General features: G+C 45.7%; 1 protein-coding gene across 6 annotated transcripts in view; it reads left to right on the forward strand.

Annotated features, from left to right (window-relative positions):
• Positions 1-22,308, forward strand: part of OXR1 (oxidation resistance 1) — a 556,560-nt gene that overhangs the window by 508,847 nt on the left and 25,405 nt on the right. For 5 of the 6 annotated variants that reach the window (XM_069731767.1, XM_069731768.1, XM_069731769.1 and 2 more), the window contains 2 exons: positions 7,219-7,390; positions 9,679-9,835. In XM_069731767.1, the coding sequence (XP_069587868.1) occupies positions 7,219-7,390; positions 9,679-9,835 (329 nt within the window). Of the gene's footprint in view, positions 1-7,218; positions 7,391-9,678; positions 9,836-12,465; positions 12,633-22,308 lie in introns of those variants that run through there. The other variant, XM_069731772.1, reaches the window with a different exon arrangement.

Genomic DNA, 22,308 nt, shown 5'->3' on the forward strand with positions numbered 1-22,308 from the left:
GCTGGTGATCAACTGAGGAACGAGAAATTTTCTCAGGCGATCGGTTAATTTTATACATTTACCCATGCCAATGTGCTGCTGAGAATGAAATAAAGTGCCGCCCTATGGGGCCGGACGATTGTGTTAGTTGTCGTTCTGTCTTTCACTGTACGTCACCCAGTATAACAGTCCTTTAAGCAAGTGCCAATACACTTGGTATATGGTCAATAAATGATTGATTAGGTGTATGGACTGAAATCTGCACGTCCATATGCATCTTAGGCTAGGTCCACATATTGGCGTATGGACTGCAATTTATGGCCTGACCGCGGGTCTCCTGATCCGAACACAACAGCCTCGTGAAGCTGTCAAGTTCGGGTCAGGAGAATCTCTGCCAACCACAACTCACACACCGAGTAGTACATAAATCACGGATGTGGGAAGGGCCCAGGCGCTGGGGACAATCATGACTGTTCAATGCGGTCTTCATCCAGATTACTAGATTACAGCAACTGACGGTATAACATGGTCTCCCTGCTCCTCAAATTGTGGATTTGCTAAAAGATGTGTTAAAACCGGGATGATGCAGTACGTGTAAATGCCTTTAATTATATAGGGAAAGCTCATGACCGGTTCCTTTTTAAAATGAACACCAAGCCCAAAAACTGGTGCGGTTCATGTGGGAGGTCACCTAAATGATTGTTCAAACAAAACTTAAAATGATTGTAACATGTAAATTAGTAAACGAGCGCCATACTGGCTATATATTGACAGCTGGTGCTCATCTACAGACTGCATACTGCAGCGGGAGCCTCTCCCCATTACACTATCAACAGTAGGACAAAGATTTAAAGGTGCATCAAAAGGATTTTCAGAAATTTTGCAAAATAAGACTTTGAAAGGTAACCAAATTCGAGATTTTTTTTTTTTGACCATCTCAACCAGTAAAAGTAAGCAGAATTGGGACTGTGCATGTGGCACAGTTAACCCGTCTTGTTCAGGAGGCTGAAGGTGTCTGTATCATTAATCCTAAGGCCAAGCTTTTCTACAGGCCGTAAATACTGAGTAAAGGCAGCGTCATGGGAACTGGACTATCAGACTCCAGTCCTCCTCTGCTTCTCATAGTCTTGCCCAGGTAGGAAAGATTTCTGTCCTCTTGCAAAACGTCCTACTTTAATGTGATGAAAAATGTATGTGTGAGCTTTTCATGGCCAGAAAATGTATACACTGCTCATTAAAAGGGAACACTTAAACACAATGCAACTCGCAAATCAATCACACTTATGTGAAATCAACCTGTCCAGTTATGAAGCAACATCGACAGTGGATCAATTTCTTCTGCTGTTGAGCAAATGGAACAGACACCAGGTAGAAATACTAGGTAATTCGCAAGACAACCATAAAAAGGAGTGGTTCTGCAGGGGGTGACCACAGACCATTTCTCTGTTCTCATCCTTTTTGTCTGTTTTGGTCACTTTTGCATTTTGTCATTGCTCTCGCCCCTAGAGGTACTGTACAGTAACATGAGGCGGTGTCTACAACCCACAGAGGTTGTAGTGCAGCTCATCCAGGATGGCACATCAATGCGAGCTTTGACAAGAAGGTTTGCTGTGTCTGTCAGCGTAGTGTCCAGAGACTGGAGGTGCTACCAGGAGACGGGCTAGTATAGTACACCAGGAGTCTTAGAGGGAACCGTAGGAAAGCAACAACCCAGCAGCAGGACCACTACCCCCTCCATTGTATAAGGAGGAGCACTGCCAGAGCCCTGCAAAATCCCTTCCAACAGGCCACTAACATCCATGTGTCTACTCAAACTGTCAGAAACAGACTCCATGAGGGCCCGACATCTACTACTGGTTGTTGTGCTTACAGACCAACACCGTGCAGGACAATTGGCATTTCCCAGAGATCACCAAGATTGGCAGATTAGACATTGGCACCCTGTGCTCTTCACGGATGAGAACAGGTTCACACGGAGCACACGTGACAGTCTGGAGAACGTTCTGCTGCCTGCAGCATTCTCCAGCGTGACAGGTTTGGCAGTGGATCAGTAATGGTGTGGGGTGGCATTTCTTTGGAGGGTAGCACAGCCCTCCATGTGCTCGCCAAAATACCCTGATCGGGATGAGATCCTCAGACCCATGGTGGCACCATATACAGGTTAACTGGGTTTCTTCTGATGTATGACAATGCTAGGCCTCATATGGCTGAAGTGTCAGCGGTTCCGGCATGATGAAGGCATTGATGCTATTGGCTGCTCCGCTCGTACCCCAGAACTGAATCCAAATGAACACATCTGGGACATCATGTCTTGTTCCATCCACCACAACTTTATTGCACCATAAACTGTACAGGAGTTGACTGATGCTTTAATTCAGTTCTGGCAGGAGATCCCTCAGGAGGCATTGTAGGGAGATCATACAGGCACGTGGAGGCCACACACACTACTGAGCATCATTTCTTTGTCTTGTGGTATTTCCACTGGAGTTGTATCAGCCTGTAATTTGATCTTCCACTTTGATTTTGAGCACCATTCCAAATCCAGACATCCGTGGGATATTTTGATTTACATTGATCAGTTTTTATGGTTTATTGTTCTGAACACATTCCACTATGCAATGAATAAATATCTGCAACTGGAGTATTTCATTCAGGGATATCTAGGATGTGGGATTTTTTAGATTTTTTTTTGAACAGTGTATTTTTCAAAAGGACGGAAATCTTAGAAATGTGTGTGTTGTTAGTACTGCTGCAAAGCTTTTTTTGATCGATTTTAACAATTCACCCCCACATGCCCCTATTTTTTTCCTTGTCGGTACAGAAGGTAGGATTGGTGCTTATTTTTTTGTTTTTAACCCAATTTTGCACAATCCTGATTCATACTCCCTATTAAAAAAATCTCTTCTCGGCTAGAGCGGAGGTCTGCTGTAACGAGCCGCACTTGCTCCAGGGCAGCGTTCCCCCAAACTGTGCTCTCCAGCCTTTGTAAGATTATAAGGGCAAAGTCACACGACTGTATAAATTGGACAGAGATCACCTTTCTCCCCCCCCCCCTCCATTTTTATGATGGTGTTTATTATGAAATTACCAAAAAAAGCAATTGTACCCCTTTTGTCCGTGTCCGATGCTACAGCTTTGCCCTGTTCACATAAATAAAACTGGACCGTAATACCAAACTCTGCCCGTAGACCACTGTAATATATGCAGACCGCCCCTTCAGTAGCCTGCCTGATGAAGAGACCAATAATGATCGTTAGGGTTATTTCCATGTGGGTCGGATCATGGAAATATATGAATAGGATGTATTGTGACTCGAGTGTCCTTTATCTCGTCATTTATTCCTTTATAGCTGATGCATTAAGATGAGAATTTTTCTGGTGAGAATTAGGAATTAATCATCTGGAGCTTTGCTGGTCCTGTCACCGACGTACGGTGGAGTCTGGAGAGATGGCTGCCGGCTGAACGATCGCTCGGCTGGTGCTTTATCTAACCTGGCGGTCATTGTCATTATTTGATGGGCTTACCCTCTCGTCCTAGTCATACAGCCTGACCGATTCTTTCAACTGGAGCAGAGATTTAAAGAAAAAGAAAAATTAGAATTGATATCCGGTTTAGTCCATCATAATCAAAGTGATTCGGGGATAATTACAGGTTTGCCCCACGTCCTACGCGTCACGGCAGGTGAACTGGTTACAGAGGTGGCAGAGCCGGACTGGTCGGACTAAGCTGCATTTACACTAATAGAACAATGTTAGTAAAGCCGGTGCACTCTCAGTACTCGTGGACTGTATTTGCAAAGGTATATACAAAGTGAGCATACTGGGAATCCCTGCGGTTTTGCATGTCTGTAAATTCCTGCTCCGTGCTGGTTACATGTCTGCCATGTAGTCCTTGTACAGACGTGAACACAATGGCTTCCAGTTCTGTTAGGCAAGATGTGAACAGCAGTGTTGTTGCCAAACGTATCAACCTCAGGATCAAGATTAAGCTTATTTATGTAAGCAAATCACAATTGTGCGTATTTAATGAGTGATTCAGGGTGTCGCCGCCATATCAAAGCTGAAATCTTAGGCTATGTGCACACGTATTCTAGGTCCACTGCGGATTTTTCTGCAGCGGATTTGATAAATCCGCAGTGGAAAACCGCTGCGGATTTACCACGGTTTTTTGCAGATTTCACTGCGGTTTTACAACTGCGGATTTCTATTGGAGCAGTTGTAAAACCGCTGCGGAATCCGCAGAAAGAAGTGACATGCTGCGGAATGTAAACCGCTGCGTTTCCGCGGTTTTTTTTTCCACAGCATGTGCACAGCGTTTTTGATTTCCCATCCGCAGCAAAATCCGCATCGTGTGCACATACCCTCAAAGGGAGGTGTCTCCCCAAAACTTGGATTAAACAACTTGTACATTCCTCTAAAAATCATACCTGTAGTACTTCACTAATGTAATTTTGCAAAAAAAAAGTTTTATTAAGTTTGTAAATGAGGTGTCCTTGGCATGGCTAAGGGCTCAATGTACTGTTCTTACCCCCTCAATTACGATCCTCTGCAGCTCCCCTTTCGATGATTGACAGCACTCATTTTGGAGTATTGCCTGCATTGCATCCCCAGACCCTGCGCACTGACACTCCGAGAGCCCGGCACTTTCTCTTTCAGCTCTCTGGTCTGATGTAGCCTCTTCTTGCACAAAGGATCACACCGTAGCAGGTGACTGCTATAGGCAGGAGAGGGAGACAAGCACATGTCCATACTTGCACACGGTGTGTGCTTTCAGCTTCTGCAGTGTCTGTCTGTGATCTGAGGATTCAATTCAGGCAGCACTGCAAAACTAGTGCCATCAGTCAGCCTAAAAGGAGGTGCAGAGGATTGTAATTCAGGGGGGCGGAATGGTGCTCTGATCCCTGGACCACAACGACGCTGCACTGAGGACCCCTCATTTACATACCGCAGGTGAATTAAGTATTGAACATGTCAACAATTTTCTAAGTAAATATATATTTCCCAAAGTGCTGTTGACATGAAATTCTCACCAGATGTTGGTGACAACCCATCCTATCCAAAGAAAAAATCAATTCATAGATGTCCGTAAATTGTGTAATAATAAGAAATAACACAGGGAAAAAGTATTGAATACGCCTACTGAGATTTAATATATTGTACAAAAGCCTTTGTTAGTCATGATGGCATCAAGATACCTCCTGTATGGAGAAACTAGTCACAGGCATTGCTCAGGTGTGATTTTGTCACATTCTTACACCCAAACGCCCTTAACATCCTGAATGTTCCATGGGCTCAGATCTGTTGATTGGCTCGGCCATTCTAGCAGATTTATTTTCTTTCTCTAAAACCAATTGAGAGTTTCCTTGTCTGTGTGTTTGGTATTATTGTCTTGCTGAAATGTCCACCCTCGTTTCATCTTCATCATCCTGGTAGATGGCGGCAGATTTTTATCAAGAATATTTCTGTACATTTGTCCCTTCTTATAATCATATGCCAGTGCCATATGCTAAAACGACCTCACACCATGATGTTCCCACCTACAAACCTCACTGTTATGGTGTTTTTGGGGTGATATGTGGTGCATTCTGGCATCCGAACGGTGTGTTTTATGGCATCCAGAGAGTTAAATTTTGGTCTCCTCTGACCAAACTATATTCTACCAGTATTTCACTCACATGTCTAAATGTTATTGAGCAAACTGAAAATGTTCTTGAACAAGCTTTTTGTTCAGCAGTGGAGACTTGCATGGTGAGTGTGCATACAGCTCATGGAGGATGAGTCCATCACTTATTCTTTTCTCTGAAACCATTTTACCTGCTGATTTCCAGACCTTTCTGTAGCTCTCCGCAGGTGGTCCCTTAGTTCTTGGACAACTTTTATGATTATTTTCACTCTTTGTCTGAAATCTGCGGGGGGACTCCTGTTTATGGTCCGGGTTTGATGAAATTATGTACTTTCCACTTTCCGAATTATCACCCCAACAGTGCTCACCTGGAACCTTCAGTATTTTAGAAATTCTTCTGTAACCAATGCTATCAGTATGTCTTGCAACAATAAGGTTGAGAAGGTCTTGAGACAACTCATTGGTTTTACCCATCATGAGATGTTTCTTGTGTAGCGTCCTGGTAATGATACCTTTTTTGTAGGCCATCAGCTAATCTGGCGGATACTATTTTTCACCAAGTGGCATGATTTTTCTAATTACTGATAGATTTCACCTGGTATCATGACTTTCCATGGCTTCTTGCACCTTTTTCTTCATGTGCTCCTCATAAAAATTTCTCATTATTGCACATAAATTATGGACATTTATTGTTTGATTTATTTGCCTGTGTGGATTGAATGGGTTGTTACCGACATGGTGAGAATTTCATGCCAATAGCACCTTTTTGGTGACGTGCAATACTTATTTAACTGTATATAAGAAAATGGTTTTAATATAAAACCAAGCTAGTGAAATTTGTGCTACGGCTATTTATTTTTTTTCTTTACAGGAGCTAAATGGTTTAACTTGAGATTAGTGGTGAATTCCTCCATGTAATCACAGAACTGTGCAATAGTGATGAGCGAGCGTGTTCGGATAAGATGTTATCTGAGCATGCTCGTGTCCTAATGGAGAGTCTTTGGCGTGCTCGAATACTATGCTCTAGTCCCCACGGGCTTCATGTCTCATGGCTGCTCGACTGTAGAGCTTGCCTATCAAAGAGGTCTATCGCACAGCTGCGAGACATGCAGCCGTTGGACTCGAGCACGCCGAAGATACTCCATTAGGACACGAGCATGCTCAGATAACATCTTATCAGAGTACGCTCGCTCATCACTACTCAGGAGTGGTTTCCATCATGCTCACTCCATAGAGGAGCATTATTGGGCTGCTGTCACTCGCTTCTCCATGGGTAGCCCGAGGCAGATGACGTCACGTCTGCACGTACTTACTAAGACCCGATCAGCGGCTTGTTGTGCACCTGTCCTCTTCATCATTCCATTTGTGCCCATGTCTTTTAGCAGATGTATGTAGATGCAGAATGATGCAGAAGTGAGCAGTGACTGAAGACCCTTTTAAATAGGGTGGTCCTGTAGTTTTATCAGGGGAATGGGGTGCTGGTGTGCAGGGGAAAAGGATGCACTATGGTGCCTCTGGGCTCAAATCTGACATCTGCAAGGAGTTAATAAAAGCAGAATGACAAGGTTCAGAACTAAGCAGAGATGTGGGACCGAGTAACACATGTGTTTCCTACAGGTGTATGTTCAGCTATTGCCAAAGAAAAGCGGAGGCACCGATCTCACAGATATTTGTGCCTAAGAGTCGGGAAACCCATGAGGAAAACCTTTGTGTCCCAAGCCAGCGCCTCCATGCAGCAGTACGCACAGAGGGACAAGCTGGAGTACTGGTTTGCTGTTCCCCATGAGAGGTATATAGCTGCGTGTTTCGTATGGGTCTTACGCTGTCCCTTTCGTCCTCTTCATGGCTTGGTGATACTCAAGATTTCAGCCATTACCCGTCCTAATCCTGACACGCTCCAGCTTACCTGAATCAGCCATATAAATGAGAGCGCGATCAATTAAAGTGGTTTTTATGTTTGTGACAGCAGAGTCCCCCAGCTGTAGTTTAAAAATAAATGTATTCTTTTCCCAATCTCCCCGGGTCCAGCACAGTCGTCCTCGCTGCTCCTGATGTCTGTTATTGTCTGCAGTGCTGATGTCGGCGGCCCTGCTACCAGTCACTGAGCTCATCCCTGCTCCGATTGACTGCATGAGACGCTCGGAGCCGCTGATTGGCTGCAGCGCTGTTGATGTGACTAGTGATGAGCGAGCGTGCTCGGGTAGACATGGAGTATCACGGCGGGGACGTGAGACTGGCGCTCGAGCAGCAGCGATACTCCATGTGTACCCGAGCACCCCGGCACTCACAAATAACATCAACGCTGCAGACTATCGAACAGCGGCTGACACCCGGACCGGATGCCTGGAGGACACTGGATTGTTCTGAAATCCCCTTTAAACTTTGTCCATTAGGACATTGTAAGTGATGTCTCCTTTTTCCAGCTTGGTGACAGCTGATCGGAGCGGCCATCGGGCGTAGCGGACGGCTCGGCCACTGTGCCTTATGTTCTGCACACAATGGCTGTGTAATACTTCATGTTCTCATGTCATTGTGTGCTAGAAATGTCTGGGTGACCTGATAAACACGGAAAGTCTCTGTGCGGATTCCCAGAATAGTGGACCGTTTCCAGGGATACTGATCTCAGCCAATGCTCTGGGTTTATGGTTGTAACTAAACCTTGCAGTAATATAGACGTCAGATAATTGTAGCTTATTCCCTTATATAGCTCCTATTAAAACCCTGACGTTCTGCTGATATACACACGTCAATCACTGGCACAGAGCAACAGAAACACAGCTGTGGTCCGATATCCACACCAGGGCACTATCTGTATTCTGTACTGAGGGGTTTACTCCTTTAAATGTAGGTGCTTTTTGCTTTAAGCGTTTTCCACTTTTCAGTAAAGTCGACTCAAAACACTTGCAGTTTTGTAAAATAACAAAGCTAGAAGCTACCGACCTTCCCCGTACGCTCTGCTCTGGGATATGGCTGTAGCGGTGGGGTCCTGTCGGCTGCGTACATCATAGCCGCAGCCATTCCCTGAGCTCAGCGGCACATGCAATATACATCACCAGAGCCACCGAGCTCAGTGATTGGCTGCAGCAGTGTCGTGCAAGCTTAGTGATTGGCTGTAGTGGTGTTCAAGTTCAGTGATGGGCTGCACTGGTGATGTACGCTGTCGGTATCACCGCTGCAGCCGAAATGCAGAGACCGGCGGAGAGCTGGCACTTGACCATCTTGCTTTGTTCTTTTACATGCTTGCAAGTGTTTGAAATCTCTTTTTCTGATGGTGGAATATCCTTTTAACACAACCACAAATCTGCAGTAAAATCTTTGCCTACAAACAGTTTTTTGCCGAGGATTTGGAGCAAATTTTTGGATGTTTTATAGCCAGTCCCTTATTCTTCTAGATCCGTGAAGCTGTGTTGCTCACAAACCTAAATCACGTATGATAAGCGAGTATACAAACGACGCAAAAGGAGGTTGCAGTTGCTGCTTTCTGAGGCATGTAGTTCCTTGCCTGTTTTATCACAGGAGCGAGTGTTTCTGCAGCGTCTCCAGCCCTGCAGTCTCATAAATCAAGTTGGTGACATAGGAGCTCCAGGGGCTGGTAAGTTTATATGTTACTGACTTGATTTATAATGACATCAAAGGACTGATGCCAGAAACACTCACTCCTGTGGTAAACCAAGCAAGGAAATTTGTCACCTTTTAGACAGGAGGAGCTGCAAGCCTGCGGTATACTCTTATTATAAGTGATGTATGCTATCTTCCCTGGAAATTTGCTGTGGGTATTCGCTGACCATGAGCTGGAGCATTTCTGCATTGGCACACATGACCTTTACTCATAGATGTGCCCATGCTGTGTACGAAGATTTATCTCGGCACAGCCACTTTTTTTTTTTTTTTCTTCTCCTTTCGCCCTCATGAGGAAACATGGCCTCAGTTTGATTTATCGAATGTCGAAATAGTTTGTAATGCTCCTATCTGTCAGTTTTTGTTTTGGGTCAGGTGTGTTGGTGCTGATGTTGGACAAAAAGGTTTTGTGTAAAAAGTCTTGTATGTTAAATTGATGTGTATTTATTTATTTTACAGAACCGACCACCTCTACTCCTTTTTCATTCAGTGGAGCCCGACGACTTATGCTGAAGAAATCGGAGAATCCTCACGAGAGCCGGGATTTGTGGTAGTGAAAAGGAACGAGGATCCAGAGAGCTCCGAGGGGTCCGAATCCTCCACAAGACTATGGGAGGTAGGCCACTGCGGCATATATACGCCTGTACCCCGAATCTGTGTGTGTGGCTGCAGCGGTCATATATAGAAGCCGATCACTGCTGGGGAAACGAGGAGATCTTCGCAGATATTTTATTTTTTTGGATCGGGGAGAGGGTGGTGTATGTTTTGTAGCATTCAAGTCAATAGGCAATATGCATCTTTATTTTTGCATTATTGTAGATGTGTAAAGTGATTCTCCATAATGAGAAAACTGGCAAAACGGGCTGGATTCAGGCACCAACGTGCCCGTCCCGTCTGCAGATTGTGCCCTCATCCGCGGGGGCAGGAGCTGTCAATTTGCCTCTGTAGACCAGGCTGGTGCATGCTGCCATGTTTCTTTTTCCACATGGGTCATCTGTCCATACGGTAAATTGCCGGTGTGCACCGGCAGAGTTATCGCTGGGTCAGCGTGCTTTCCGGACCCAGAGTATGGCTTCCTAACCTGGCCTGTGGCAGACTTTACACAGATCTGGTCATCGGTAAATAAGGAATGATAAAAGCAGTAGTGGTGATTTCTATATATGACCCTGTTTACTGTTTTTCTTATGTTTTTTTTTGTTGTTGTTTTGCTCCCCTTCTTTGTAGTTTCCATTTACATTGCCACATGTGTCTCATGTCTAAAAATTACAAGTCCTTAAATTTATCACCGGGCAAATGTGCATGAATTAGTCACAATTTCATTAAGACTAACTCGCCTGTGTGTTTATCACCTCGAGGCTGTGTGGGTGTAAAACCATGCAAATCTAGTATTAATAAATGACTGTTTATGACAATAGGCTGTGTATTACGCCCCCGGCTGTATTTGCACAGTATTACGTATGCAAAGCACAGAGCTGCGTGAGGAGCCGGGGCCGCTGCGTCCCTTCTATTACCCCACTGCCCACATTATGGAGGTGACGGTGAGCACATCTCTACGGTACAGGACGTCGGTGTTTGAAACTCCATTTTCAAATCCTTTATGCAGGAAATTGTGGCTTATTAGTAGGGTGCCCCCCTGTGCAGGACCCCTTTATTAGGCAGACTGAGGCTAGGGTCGCACGATCAGAGGCAAATTGTGCATGGCACGGTCAGGCATGTGCACGACCTCAGTGAATAACATTGGTCCGAGTGCGATCCTGTGCATTGACTAATCGCATTTGGACCGAAACTATTGTCATCTGCACGAGCCCTTAAGACCATGTCTGGACTCTGAGGACCCAACACCGAGGCTGTTGAGTCGCTAAGCCAAACCTCCGACTCCTCAATTTCCAGGAGACCGACTCAGACTCCAAATCCACCAAAATGGGCTCCGACCCCACAGCCCTGCCCAGCACGCTCATGTATTTTGCCATCAGCTCACTAATTTCACAGGGAAATTATTTGTGTAATGCTTCATTTCCCCTGTGGGGGCGCTGCAGATTAATTGGACACTCTCTGCGAGATTTCCTCATGGATTACAGCTGGTTTCTGGAGCAGCCCACCCTGTGATTAGCAGATCATTAGAGGACTGTACCAAAAAAGCGAAATGTTGATGTGGAAGCACACTTTAGGGAATGTTTACACTTGGGGGGGTGCTGCAGCAGCCGTTCAGTGAGGGAGCGCACGCACAAATCTGCAGCACCAAATCAAAATACAATAACTCAAATTTCGGCACAAATTTTGTCTTTTTTCTTTGACTTTAGTGCTCCAGAAGGAACCAATGGAAGGGAGGGCAGCCTTTTTTTAAGGACCCACACAAGTGAGTAGGGTATATGGCCATCTTTAGCTATTAACAAGCATCAGCGGAGGATTATTGATGAGCTCTTCCTAGGCTGATAACAGAGAGCAGTAAGCCGCACCACACGTATCAGGAGTGGACAGCCAGTTTGGGGTCTGCTGGCGCAGTCAGACGACCGTATCGATCAGAGCGAGGATGTAACGCAGCGCACGGACAGCCTGGCAGCTCCATGCACCTCTATAGCAGGATCCCGCTCGGGTGGGTAGAGCCGCCGGGCAGTCCGTGCTCCGCTTTCCACGGCGTCTGGCTGCACCATAATGAGGCATGTCGTTTTCTCGATCCTTGTGAATGTGTTTTGTATATTTGGTGTCGGGATGAAATTCATCGCGCAGCGCAGACTTTATCGTGGCGATGAATGGGGCTTTCTTCCCAGACATTGGGGCCGCTGTCCTCTGGCCTGATGATGATGATTCTGGGAATGGCCGTGTAATCGGATTTTCCCTAAGTGCCTGTAATTTATCCATTTCTTGTGCGCTCCTCAGACTGACTCCTGCACAATGGACAGGGGAACCCAAGGTGATTTAGTCCTTCCTCATTAACCCTGTGCAGTCGATATTAATTGTGCATCGGAATTGCAGTTTTGCTGAATGACTATTGCAATGATTGTTATATAAAAAAAAATATTTTTCTCAGATCCTTTGTCAGATTTCAATAGCAGATAGAAATAACCGTATCCTGTGTGATCAATGCCCGAAATGCAGCTCGTAATGCTGCGCTGTCCCTTTAAATATCACTCTTTTTACTGAGTCATCTGCACTCCAACCAAACTCTGATTAGATCAGCCCACTTAAGGCAAGGCTGGCTGCTGACTGGCTGGTGGGCCTGTCCGTCACAGGAGTGCAGCTCTGAGGTTACTGTGTGCCTGCAGAGCTGGGCACACACTGGGGCTGATGGAGGAGGCCAGCATGTGCGCCCATCACCCTGCCACTAAGTGACCGCCGCTCACAGGGACATGTCTCGCCTCTGGTATGGCAAGAAATCGAGGAAGCACCAGGCAGGGAACCACAAGTACTCTCTGGTAACTGTGCCTGCGGCGGTGGTGGCTGTGACAGTGGGGACCTTGTGTGTACAGTGTGGTCAGTGTGAGGAGGGCCCATAGCCAGGGGTCCATTCACACTGGACACAGCCTTGTACTCCTCTTTTAGCTTTGTTTGTGTGTGTTATGCTCTGAGTTGTTTTTTTTTTTTCTTTGTTTCTCTGTTTTACTGATTTAGGATTATTTTGCTGTTTTTAGAAATTAAGGCAAAAACAAATGCACCAAATACGTGTCAGGAAAAGTAACACTTTATTTAATTTATTTATTTTTTAAAGCTTGAAACTGGAGTGCGGTCTATTGTAGTCCTCTCCCAACAGGAGAAAGTCCCCAAATAACAATTACAAAGCCAGGAGAGCCCCCAATCTTGCTCCCAGCAAGACCTGGGAGCCATCAAGTGTCGGCTCCCCTCCCGAAAGAGTAGAGCCAGAGGTCAGGGGGGCATTGGATCCTGTCGGTCACACGCTTCCCTTAGACCTGCCAAGAGTGGAACCCATGAGGGAGCCACATCCTGACAAACACTGGTGACAGTGGACACATGTGCAAAGGGTGAAACACATGTAGAAATAGTGAAGGTTTTACAGTTTAATACTGACCGGACCATCGACCTGGAATTGAAGAAGTCCTCCATACTAGCCTAAAGTCCTGGAAAAGGGTGTGTGCTGAAAGGATGAAAATGTGACCTGCTAGTGCACATAGGTCAAAAATTCAAATGGGTTTCCCAGGCCCTGAGGGTCACCACCCCTGGTGAACTTTTGGGCTATCAAACATACCCGGCCTAATGGCGTCGATCCTGGGGGCCATCTCCACCAGATGACTATATTAGCACCCGGCGCAGTAGTGAGCGCACCAAACCCAGCGTGTATTGTATCAATCTACTAGGGCAACTTTCATCTAGCCGCCTGTTCAAAAGATGCTACTCTTGATCTTGGCCAAAAGAAAAGAACAGTGATGTGTCCCTCGACCAAAAATATCTGTACAACTGGTCTGGGATTTACTGTCACGTCACTATTTTGGGACCCTTAAAGGGTAACGTCTCTCCTTGTGGAGAGTGACATGCCAGTGTGTGGAGGCTGTGCCAGCGTAAGGAGACTTGTAGGGCATGCAGCGCTCCTCCTGGGACATTAACAATTTGTATATTTTACAGCTGGGATTTGGGGCAGGGCGGGAGATCACGGGATTGCACACAAATCATTCACAAGTGAGATATGTGTCGTGCGACCAGTGACAAAATCACAAGGTGACGCCACAGGTAGTCATTAGATGTGATGCCAGGGTCGTGGAACGTATGTTTGCCGTGTTGCTTGTTTCTTGCCGATATTTATCGTAAATGAATGGGGGCATGTAGGGCGCCAGTGAATGCTTCTCTGAATGAGGCCAAACAGCCATGATTTTTCTGGTATGGAAAAAATATCTCATGGCTCTCCATGATTGGTCCATGTCTCTATTTTTAACGTCCTAGTAAAGCTTCTCCTATCCACCATAATGTTAACTAACAGCACACGGATGTCACCTGTGTACTGTCAGTGATTATTAGTTCTGATTATTTTTTTTAAATTTTATTTTGTATAGACACTTGGGCCCCGATTCATAAAGATTTTGATTTTTTTCTTGCCGATCTTGATGGGGGGGCATGGTGGAGTCAGTGATAGGAGAAGCGTGCTCCTCTGTGGTCGCTCACTCCACTCCGGTTCTGATGTAACACCTCCAATATATTTCAGAGGAATTGGCGCAAAAGCGTAAACAGATGCAACATTTTGGTTTAACTCCATTTGCTCCAAACTTTTGTAAGTTTTACAAAAAAAAAAGCCGTTTTCTTTCTCTTGTTGCTGACACACAGTCTGCAAAAAACCCACGGCTGTGTGAACAGTCCCATAGATCTATAATTGATATGTGCGCTGTCCGTGGCGGCCAAAGACTGGACATGTAAAGGGCCATTTGAATGTGGAAGGTGCTGGCCCTTCATAGTCTGGTCATTTGCATTCACCATGCTTTTTCAATGTGTATTATGAAGCTTGGGGCCACGGAGAACTCGGTGTATGAATGTGTTGGTCACTGGATTGTATTAAGGGGCTGTCCAGGATTAGGAACACATGGATTCATTCTGCACTTGTCCATGAACAGCGTCTGATATTGCAGCTCGGCTCTTCTGCTATGCAGTACCATCCATGACCTGTGCACAGTGGTGGTGCAGTTTCTGGTGGGGGGAGCAGCCATTTTTTCCTACCTCCTTCACAGAAAATCTTATTTAAAGATACAAATCGTACGCAAACAAACGTGTTGAGGCACTTTTCACCTCCACCATAGGCGCTTTGTGAAGGGTTAGCAAATAGCCTTGGGTGATACAAGGAGGGATCGGGGTTTATTGTTTTATGTAATGTGTTCTGCATGAAGTGATCGCACGCGTGCCCTGCGGAGTCTCACCGAGCAGCGGGAAGTGTTGGAAGTACTTAAATCATTATTGCAATGGTGGCGTATTCAATGCTGTCAGCCTGCCCAAACAGGCTATTAACCCCATAGTGATCAGGCCAAATTTTTAACATCTGACCAGAGACACTTTATGTGGTAAGAACTCTGGAACGCTTCAACAAATCCCAGTCATTTTGAAATTTGTTTTTTCGTGGCACATTATACTTTATGATAACGGTACATTTAAGTCGATATGTTTTGTGTTTCATTTCTAAAAAAAAAAAAATCAGAAATTTGACAAATGTTCAAAAAATTAGCAATTTTTAAACTTTGATTATCCATTTAATCCAGACAGTAAAAACACCCAAAAACCTTAATAAATAACACTTCCCTCAAGTCTGCATTAAATCAGTGCCATTTGTAAAATGTTGTCTTATTTTGTTAGCATTTTCGGAGGTTTAAAAATGTAGCAGTAATTTTTCATGTAAATTTACAAAATTTAATTTTTTTTAGGGGCCCTATATATTGGAAACCCCCAAAAGTGATACCATTTAAAAAAAAAAAAAAATGTACCCCCTGACCTATTGCAATCTGCTTTCAGGCAATTTATTAACCCTTCAGGTGATTTTCAGGAATTAATACAAAGTGGCATGACGAGAATGAAAAAGTGTGTTTTTACCACCTAAATGTCGCTAACTTCTGAACAGGCCGCTATATAGCCCGGAGACTAAGGCCGCTATTAGCTCTCGTGAATTGTCATGGCAAACATCAGGACCACACAATGATGATCTCAGGGTGCCAATGGGGATAAATAGGAAGCCTCCATACTGTGTTATCCATTTATATGATATAGTCATTATTAACATCAGCATCTAAGGGTACCGTCACACTATACGATTTACCTACGATCACGACCAGCGATATGACCTGGCCGTGATCGTAGGTAAATCGTAGTGTGGTCGCTGGGGAGCTGTCACACAGACAGCTCTCCAGCGACCAAGATGCCGAGGTCCCTGGGTAACCAGGGTAAACATCGGGTAACTAAGCGCAGGACCGCGCTTAGTTACCCGATGTTTACCCTGGTTACAAGCGTTAAACTAAAAAAAAAACAAACAGCACATACTTACATCTGGTGTCCGTCACGTCCCTTGCAGTCTCTGCTTCCCGCACTCAGTGACTGCCGGCCGTAAAGTGAAAGTGAAAGCACAGCCGCTGTGCTCTGCTTTCACTTTACGGCCGGCAGTCACAGTGCTGGAAGCAGACTGCAAGGGACCTGACGGACACCAGAATGTAAGTATGTGCTGTTTGTTTTTTTTTTAGTTTAACGCTTGTAACCAGGGTAAACATCGGGTAACTAAGCGCGGTCCTGCGCTTAGTTACCCGATGTTTACCCTGGTTACAAGCGAACGCATCGCTGGATCGCATCGCTAGATCGCTAGATCGGTGTCACACACACCGATCTAGCGATGACAGCGGGAGATCCAGCGATGAAAGAAAGTTCTAAACGATCTGCTACGACGTACGATTCTCAGCAGGATCCCTGATCGCTGCTGCGTGTCAGACACAGCGATATCGTAACGATATCGCTGGAACGTCACGAATCGTACCGTCGTAGCGATCGAAATGTTATAGTGTGACGGTACCCTAAGGGGTTAAAGATATGGACGGTATCAACACTGATCGTGGCTGATGCAGCAAGTTGTCAGCTATAGTGTCCAGCTGAAAGCTACAGGATTGTCCCCTGTATGGGGAGGCTATTCTCTTATATGTCCGGTCAGTAAAAAGACGTATCAGTGGTCATTAAGGAGTTAAAGGATCGCCAATCGGCAGCAAAAAGCCCTTTGCCGGTTGTTTACTGATGCAAATTGGGTAATGTAAACCCAACCTTAAAGAGGTTTAGGGTATGTTCACACGTTCAGGATTTCCATCCTTTTTTTTTCAGGACTGTTTTTTTAAAAAACTGCAGCTCTTGGCAGAAAACGCAGGTCCTTTTTTTGGTCCTTTTTTGTCCTTTTTTGATGCGTTTTTTGATCCTTTTTTTTATGCAGTTTTCTAACCCTACCCCTACCCCTAACCCTAACCCTACCCCTACCCCTATTCTAACCTTAGTGAAAAAAAAAAAAAAATTCTTAATTTTTTTATTGTCCCTACCAATGGGGGTGACAAAGTGGGGGGGGTGTCATTTACTATTTTTTTATTTTGATCACTGAGATAGGTTATATCTCAGTGATCAAAATGCACTTTGGAGCGAATCTGCCGGCCGGCAGATTCGGCGGGCGCACTGCGCATGCGCCCGCCATTTTGCAAGATGGCGGCGCCCAGGGAGAAGACGGCCGGACGGACACCGGGACGCCGGGTAAGTATAAGGGGGGGAGATTAGGGCACGGGGGGGGCATCGGAGCACTGGGGGGGGGCATCGGAGCACGGGGGGCGGGATCGGAGCACGGGGGGGCAGCCACACTCCGCCCACGCACTTCCGCCCGCTCCCCCGCACTTCCTGCTGCAGCGGTTCTGCACATCAAATCGCAGTAAAACCCGCAGATATATTTTTGATCTGCGGGTTTTACTGCGGTTTTGACCTCACAATGGAGGTCTATGGGTGCAGAACCGCTGCTGTTCAGGAAAAAGAAGTGACATGCTCCTTCTTTTTTGCCGCAGCTATTCTGCGCGGCTTTTTAAACGAAATTCCGGATCATGTGCACAGCAGTGACTGTTTTCCATAGGGTTACATTGTTATGTACCCTGCATGGAAAACAGCTGCGGAACCGCAGCGGCAAAACTGCTGCGGTTCCGCAGTAAAAAACGCACTGTGTGAACATGGCCTTACCCAGAAACAAAAGTTCATTTTAATCCATAGATCTTGGAATAATAATTTCCACAATTGGATGTGATTTACATATAATGTCCCTGTGCTGCTGAGATAATCTTATAAATGTGCCCTACTGTGTAATGGCCGCATGTGACCCTAAAGGGATATGGTCTGATCATACCACAGCTCCTGGGCAGGGGAGGAAGCAAAAAAAAAAAATGTATACTGCCATTACAGTAGGGGGGAACGGCTCATTCTTTTTGTGAAGCAAAACATGTCACTGCCTGTTTTTAAACAATGTTTTACTTCAAAGAAAGCAAATTATTTGTGATCCGGTGCCGTAATGTCTGTATACGATTTTTTTTTTTTTGACTGCTGCCTCCCCTTCCCAGGAGCTGTGGTATGATCAGACCATGTCCCTGCACGGTCAGTCACGGCCATTACACAGTACACAGCAGGGACACATTTATAAGATTATCTCAGCACAGGAACATTTTATTTATACACATCCAATTGTGGAAATTATAATTATTCCAAAATCTGGTGATTTTAAAATGAACTTATTCATGGGAAAACCCCTTTAAGGCTCATTCAGACATCAGTTTTGCTAATAATTGGTCCATCTGTGTTTTTCACGGATAGATCTCAAGAAGTGATGAGCGAGTGTACCTGTTGCTCGGGTGATCTCCGAGTATTTGTTACTGTTCGGAGATTTAGTTTTCATTGCCTCAGCTGAATGATTTACAGCTACTAGCCAGCTTGAGTACATGTGGGGGTTGCCTGGTTGCTAGGGAATCCCCACATGTAATCAAGCAGGCTAATTGGAGATTTTTTCATTGCGCAGCTGTATGATTTACAGCTATTAGCCTGCTTGATTACATGTGGGGATTCCCTAGCAACCAGGCAACCCTCACATGTACTCAAGCTGGCTAGTAGCTGTAAATCATTCAGCTGAGGCAATAAAAACTAAATCTCCGAACACTAACAAATACTCGGAGATCACCTGAGCATTCTCTGGAAAACCCCAGCAACGAGTATACTCGCTCATCACTAATCTCAAGTGGTCTACACAAAGCCACAGAGACCTGACAGATCTTGAGATGATTCACTTTCAAAATCGCAAGTGAAAGTCAATGGATTCGTGACCATGTCCATGCTAGCTAAAGAAGCTTCAGAAACGTGTTGTTGTCGTTTTTTTTTTTTGTTTTTTTTTCTCGTGTTCCTCCCCATCTTAACAGAAAAAAAAAAATGGCAAACTGATGGCAGCAAAAACTGACACAGACCAAAACTGATTTAAAAATAAAGCAAAACAAAACCGACACTTGGACTTTTTGAGGCCTTACTGATGAAATGTGCGTTTTTAGTTTAGGTAATTCAGATAATTAATTTTGAGAACTATTTTGGGCCCAGCAATGCTACAGCCCTACATGGAAACACTTCTTCCTCGTTATGGCCCCTCTGATGCTTGGTCCTACATGGAGACACTTCTTCCTCGTTATGGCTCCTCTGGTGCCTGGTCCTACATGGAGACACTTCTTCCTCGTTATGGCTCCTCTGGTGCTTGGTCCTACATGGAGACACTTCTTCCTCGTTATGGCTCCTGTGGTGCTTGGTCCTACATGGAGACACTTCTTCCCCGCTATGGCCCCCCTGGTGCCTGGTCCTACATGGAGACACTTTGTCCTCGTTATGGCCCCCCTGGTGCCTGGTCCTACATGGAGACACTTTCTCCTCGCTATGGCTCCTCTGGTGCCTGGTCCTACATGGAGACACTTTCTCCTCGCTATGGCTCCTCTGGTGCTTGGTCCTACATGGAGACACTTCTTCCCCGCTATGGCCCCCCTGGTGCCTGGTCCTACATGGAAACACTTTGTCCTCGCTATGGCCCCTCTGGTGCCTGGTCCTACATGGAAACACTTTGTCCTCGTTATGGCCCCTCTGGTGCCTGGTCCTACATGGAGACACTTTCTCCTCGCTATAGCCCCTCTGGTGCCTGGTCCTACATGGAGACACTTCTTCCTCGTTATGGCCCCCCTGGTGCCTGGTCCTACATGGAAACACTTTGTTCTCGCTATGGCCCCTCTGGTGCCTGGTCCTACATGGAGACACTTCTTCCTCGTTATGGCCCCCCTGGTGCCTGGTCCTACATGGACACTTCTTCCTCGTTATGGCCCCCCTGGTGCCTGGTCCTACATGGAGACACTTCTTTCTCGCTATGGCTCCTCTGGTGCCTGGTCCTACATGGAGACACTTTCTCCTCGCTATGGCCTCTCTGTTGCCTGGTCCTACATGGAGACACTTCTTCCTCGTTATGGCCCCTCTGGTGCCTGATCCTACATGGTGACACTTCTTCCTCGTTTTTGCGCCTCTGGTACCTGGTCCTACATGGAGACACTTTCTCCTCGCTATGGCCCCTCTGGTGCCTGGTCCTACATGGAGATGCATGTAAAGAAGCTGCGGAGACACGATCACGTGTTTCTCGACGCAAGCAGTGAATAGCCAGGCCTTTCCCCGGGAAGGAACAACCACGGGAAGGGCAGCATCCTATGAAGGCAAGCCATCTATGCCAAGCATGGTATCCATCCACAGACAGCTGTTTCGGGGTTTTTGCCCCTCATCAGTGTGGAGTAGGAATCTGGCTATTAGGAGCAGTGCCTAGTAAAAAGGCTATAAAGGCACAGATGATTGGCCTCGGGGAGACCAAAACATCACTAATCAGTGTGGATGAGGGGCAAAAACCCCGAAACAGCTGTCTGTGGATGGATACCATGCTTGGCATAGGTGGCTTTCCTTCATAGGATGCTGCCCTTCCCGTGGTTGTTCCTTCCCGGGGAAAGGCCTGGCTATTCACTGCTTGCGTCGAGAAACACGTGATGGTGTCTCCGCAGCTTCTTTACATGCATCTGCATATTTCCCATAAGGGATGGGGGCAGTGTTCTGGAATCACTGCGTTGAGAAACACGTGATGGTGTCTCCGCAGCTTCTTTACATGCATCTGCATATTTCCCATAAGGGATGGGGGCAGTGTTCTGGAATCACTGCGTTGAGAAACACGTGATGGTGTCTCCGCGGTGTTGGATGTGTTGGTCTCCCCGAGGCCAATCATCTGTGCCTTTATGGTCCTACATGGAGACACTTCTTCCTCGCTATGGCCCCTCTGGTGCCTGGTCCTACATGGAGACACTTTTTCCTCGCTATGGCACCTCTGTTGCGTGGCTTCACCTGTTCATCACATGTGCTTGTGGTCAGGAGGGCAACATGTAAGCACTAAACCAACCTCTGGGCATGATGGCAGTATTTCCCCATCGTCTTTCTTTTAGGAATTATAAAAATGGTTTACAGTGGCAGCTGAAAGAATGAGATTTCTAAAAATATCACCCACGTTCGTGTTTTTTTATTTTTTGGAAATTATCTTTTTAAATGCAATTAAAAGTGAATATAAAGTATTTGCGTTTTCTGAACAAATCTGCATGACAAAAAAATGTAAATTAAAAAGCATGAACACAACTTAAGGCCACATTCACACGTTCAGGATTTAGCTCCGTATTTGTACGCTGAGTTATAGCTGCAGGTGTCTGTGCATTTTTCTTGTGTGGGGGAAGGACTCAGCAAAGTCACTACATGTGAGTGTAGGAAGATGGTGCATTGGACTCGTGTGTAAACTCCACACACGTCGGATTTGGTGAATACTTTCTATTCCCCATGAATCAACAGTTTTGCAGCTTCTTCACATAGAGCCTTTCCTGTCAATGCTCAGGCTGTGATCACATCTGTTTGCCCTTTCCCTTTGTACTACTTGGACACAAATGGAATTAATGTCCTAGACAAGGAGTTAACTGTTGATTTTCTCAAGGGGCCGCTTGTGGGCCAAAGGAATAGGCTGATATTAATTATGCTCAATATTAAGTGATAGAATGTATATTACGTATTCTGACATCCCCCTTCAACCGGTATACAGTATGAGCCCCCACATTGCTCCTATAGTTCATGGGACTGAAGCAGGTGAGTGATTATGACGTAGATAAGACGCCTACTAGGGCAGAAACTCAACTTTGCCAAGATTTGTTTTATACATTTGAAGGGGTGGGATCCCACTGGTGCCCAAAAGAGTCGCATGCTACAGACCGACAGTATGGTCTCCAGACTGACCCCATAGGAACCAATGGGTGCCCTCTGCTTGCGTTCTGTAATGGATCTCTCTTGGCCATTGACGCACGGGTCCTTACTATAGGACAGACTGTGAACGTAGTGTCAGACCATGCCGTTCACACATTGTACCTCTCCAGGAGGAGGAGTAGAGCAACGGCAGAACAGACTTCTGAGAAAAATAAAAAAAATTATTTTACTAAAATTGCAAAGCTGTGACTTGTGTTATTGCTAGTAACTGTAGCCGCGTCTGTGTCCTCTGCGTCTTCCTATGGTTCCTCTAAGGGCCTGCTCTTG

This window comes from Ranitomeya imitator, chromosome 6 (assembly GCF_032444005.1).
Source record: "Ranitomeya imitator isolate aRanImi1 chromosome 6, aRanImi1.pri, whole genome shotgun sequence".
Taxonomy (NCBI): domain Eukaryota; kingdom Metazoa; phylum Chordata; class Amphibia; order Anura; family Dendrobatidae; genus Ranitomeya; species Ranitomeya imitator.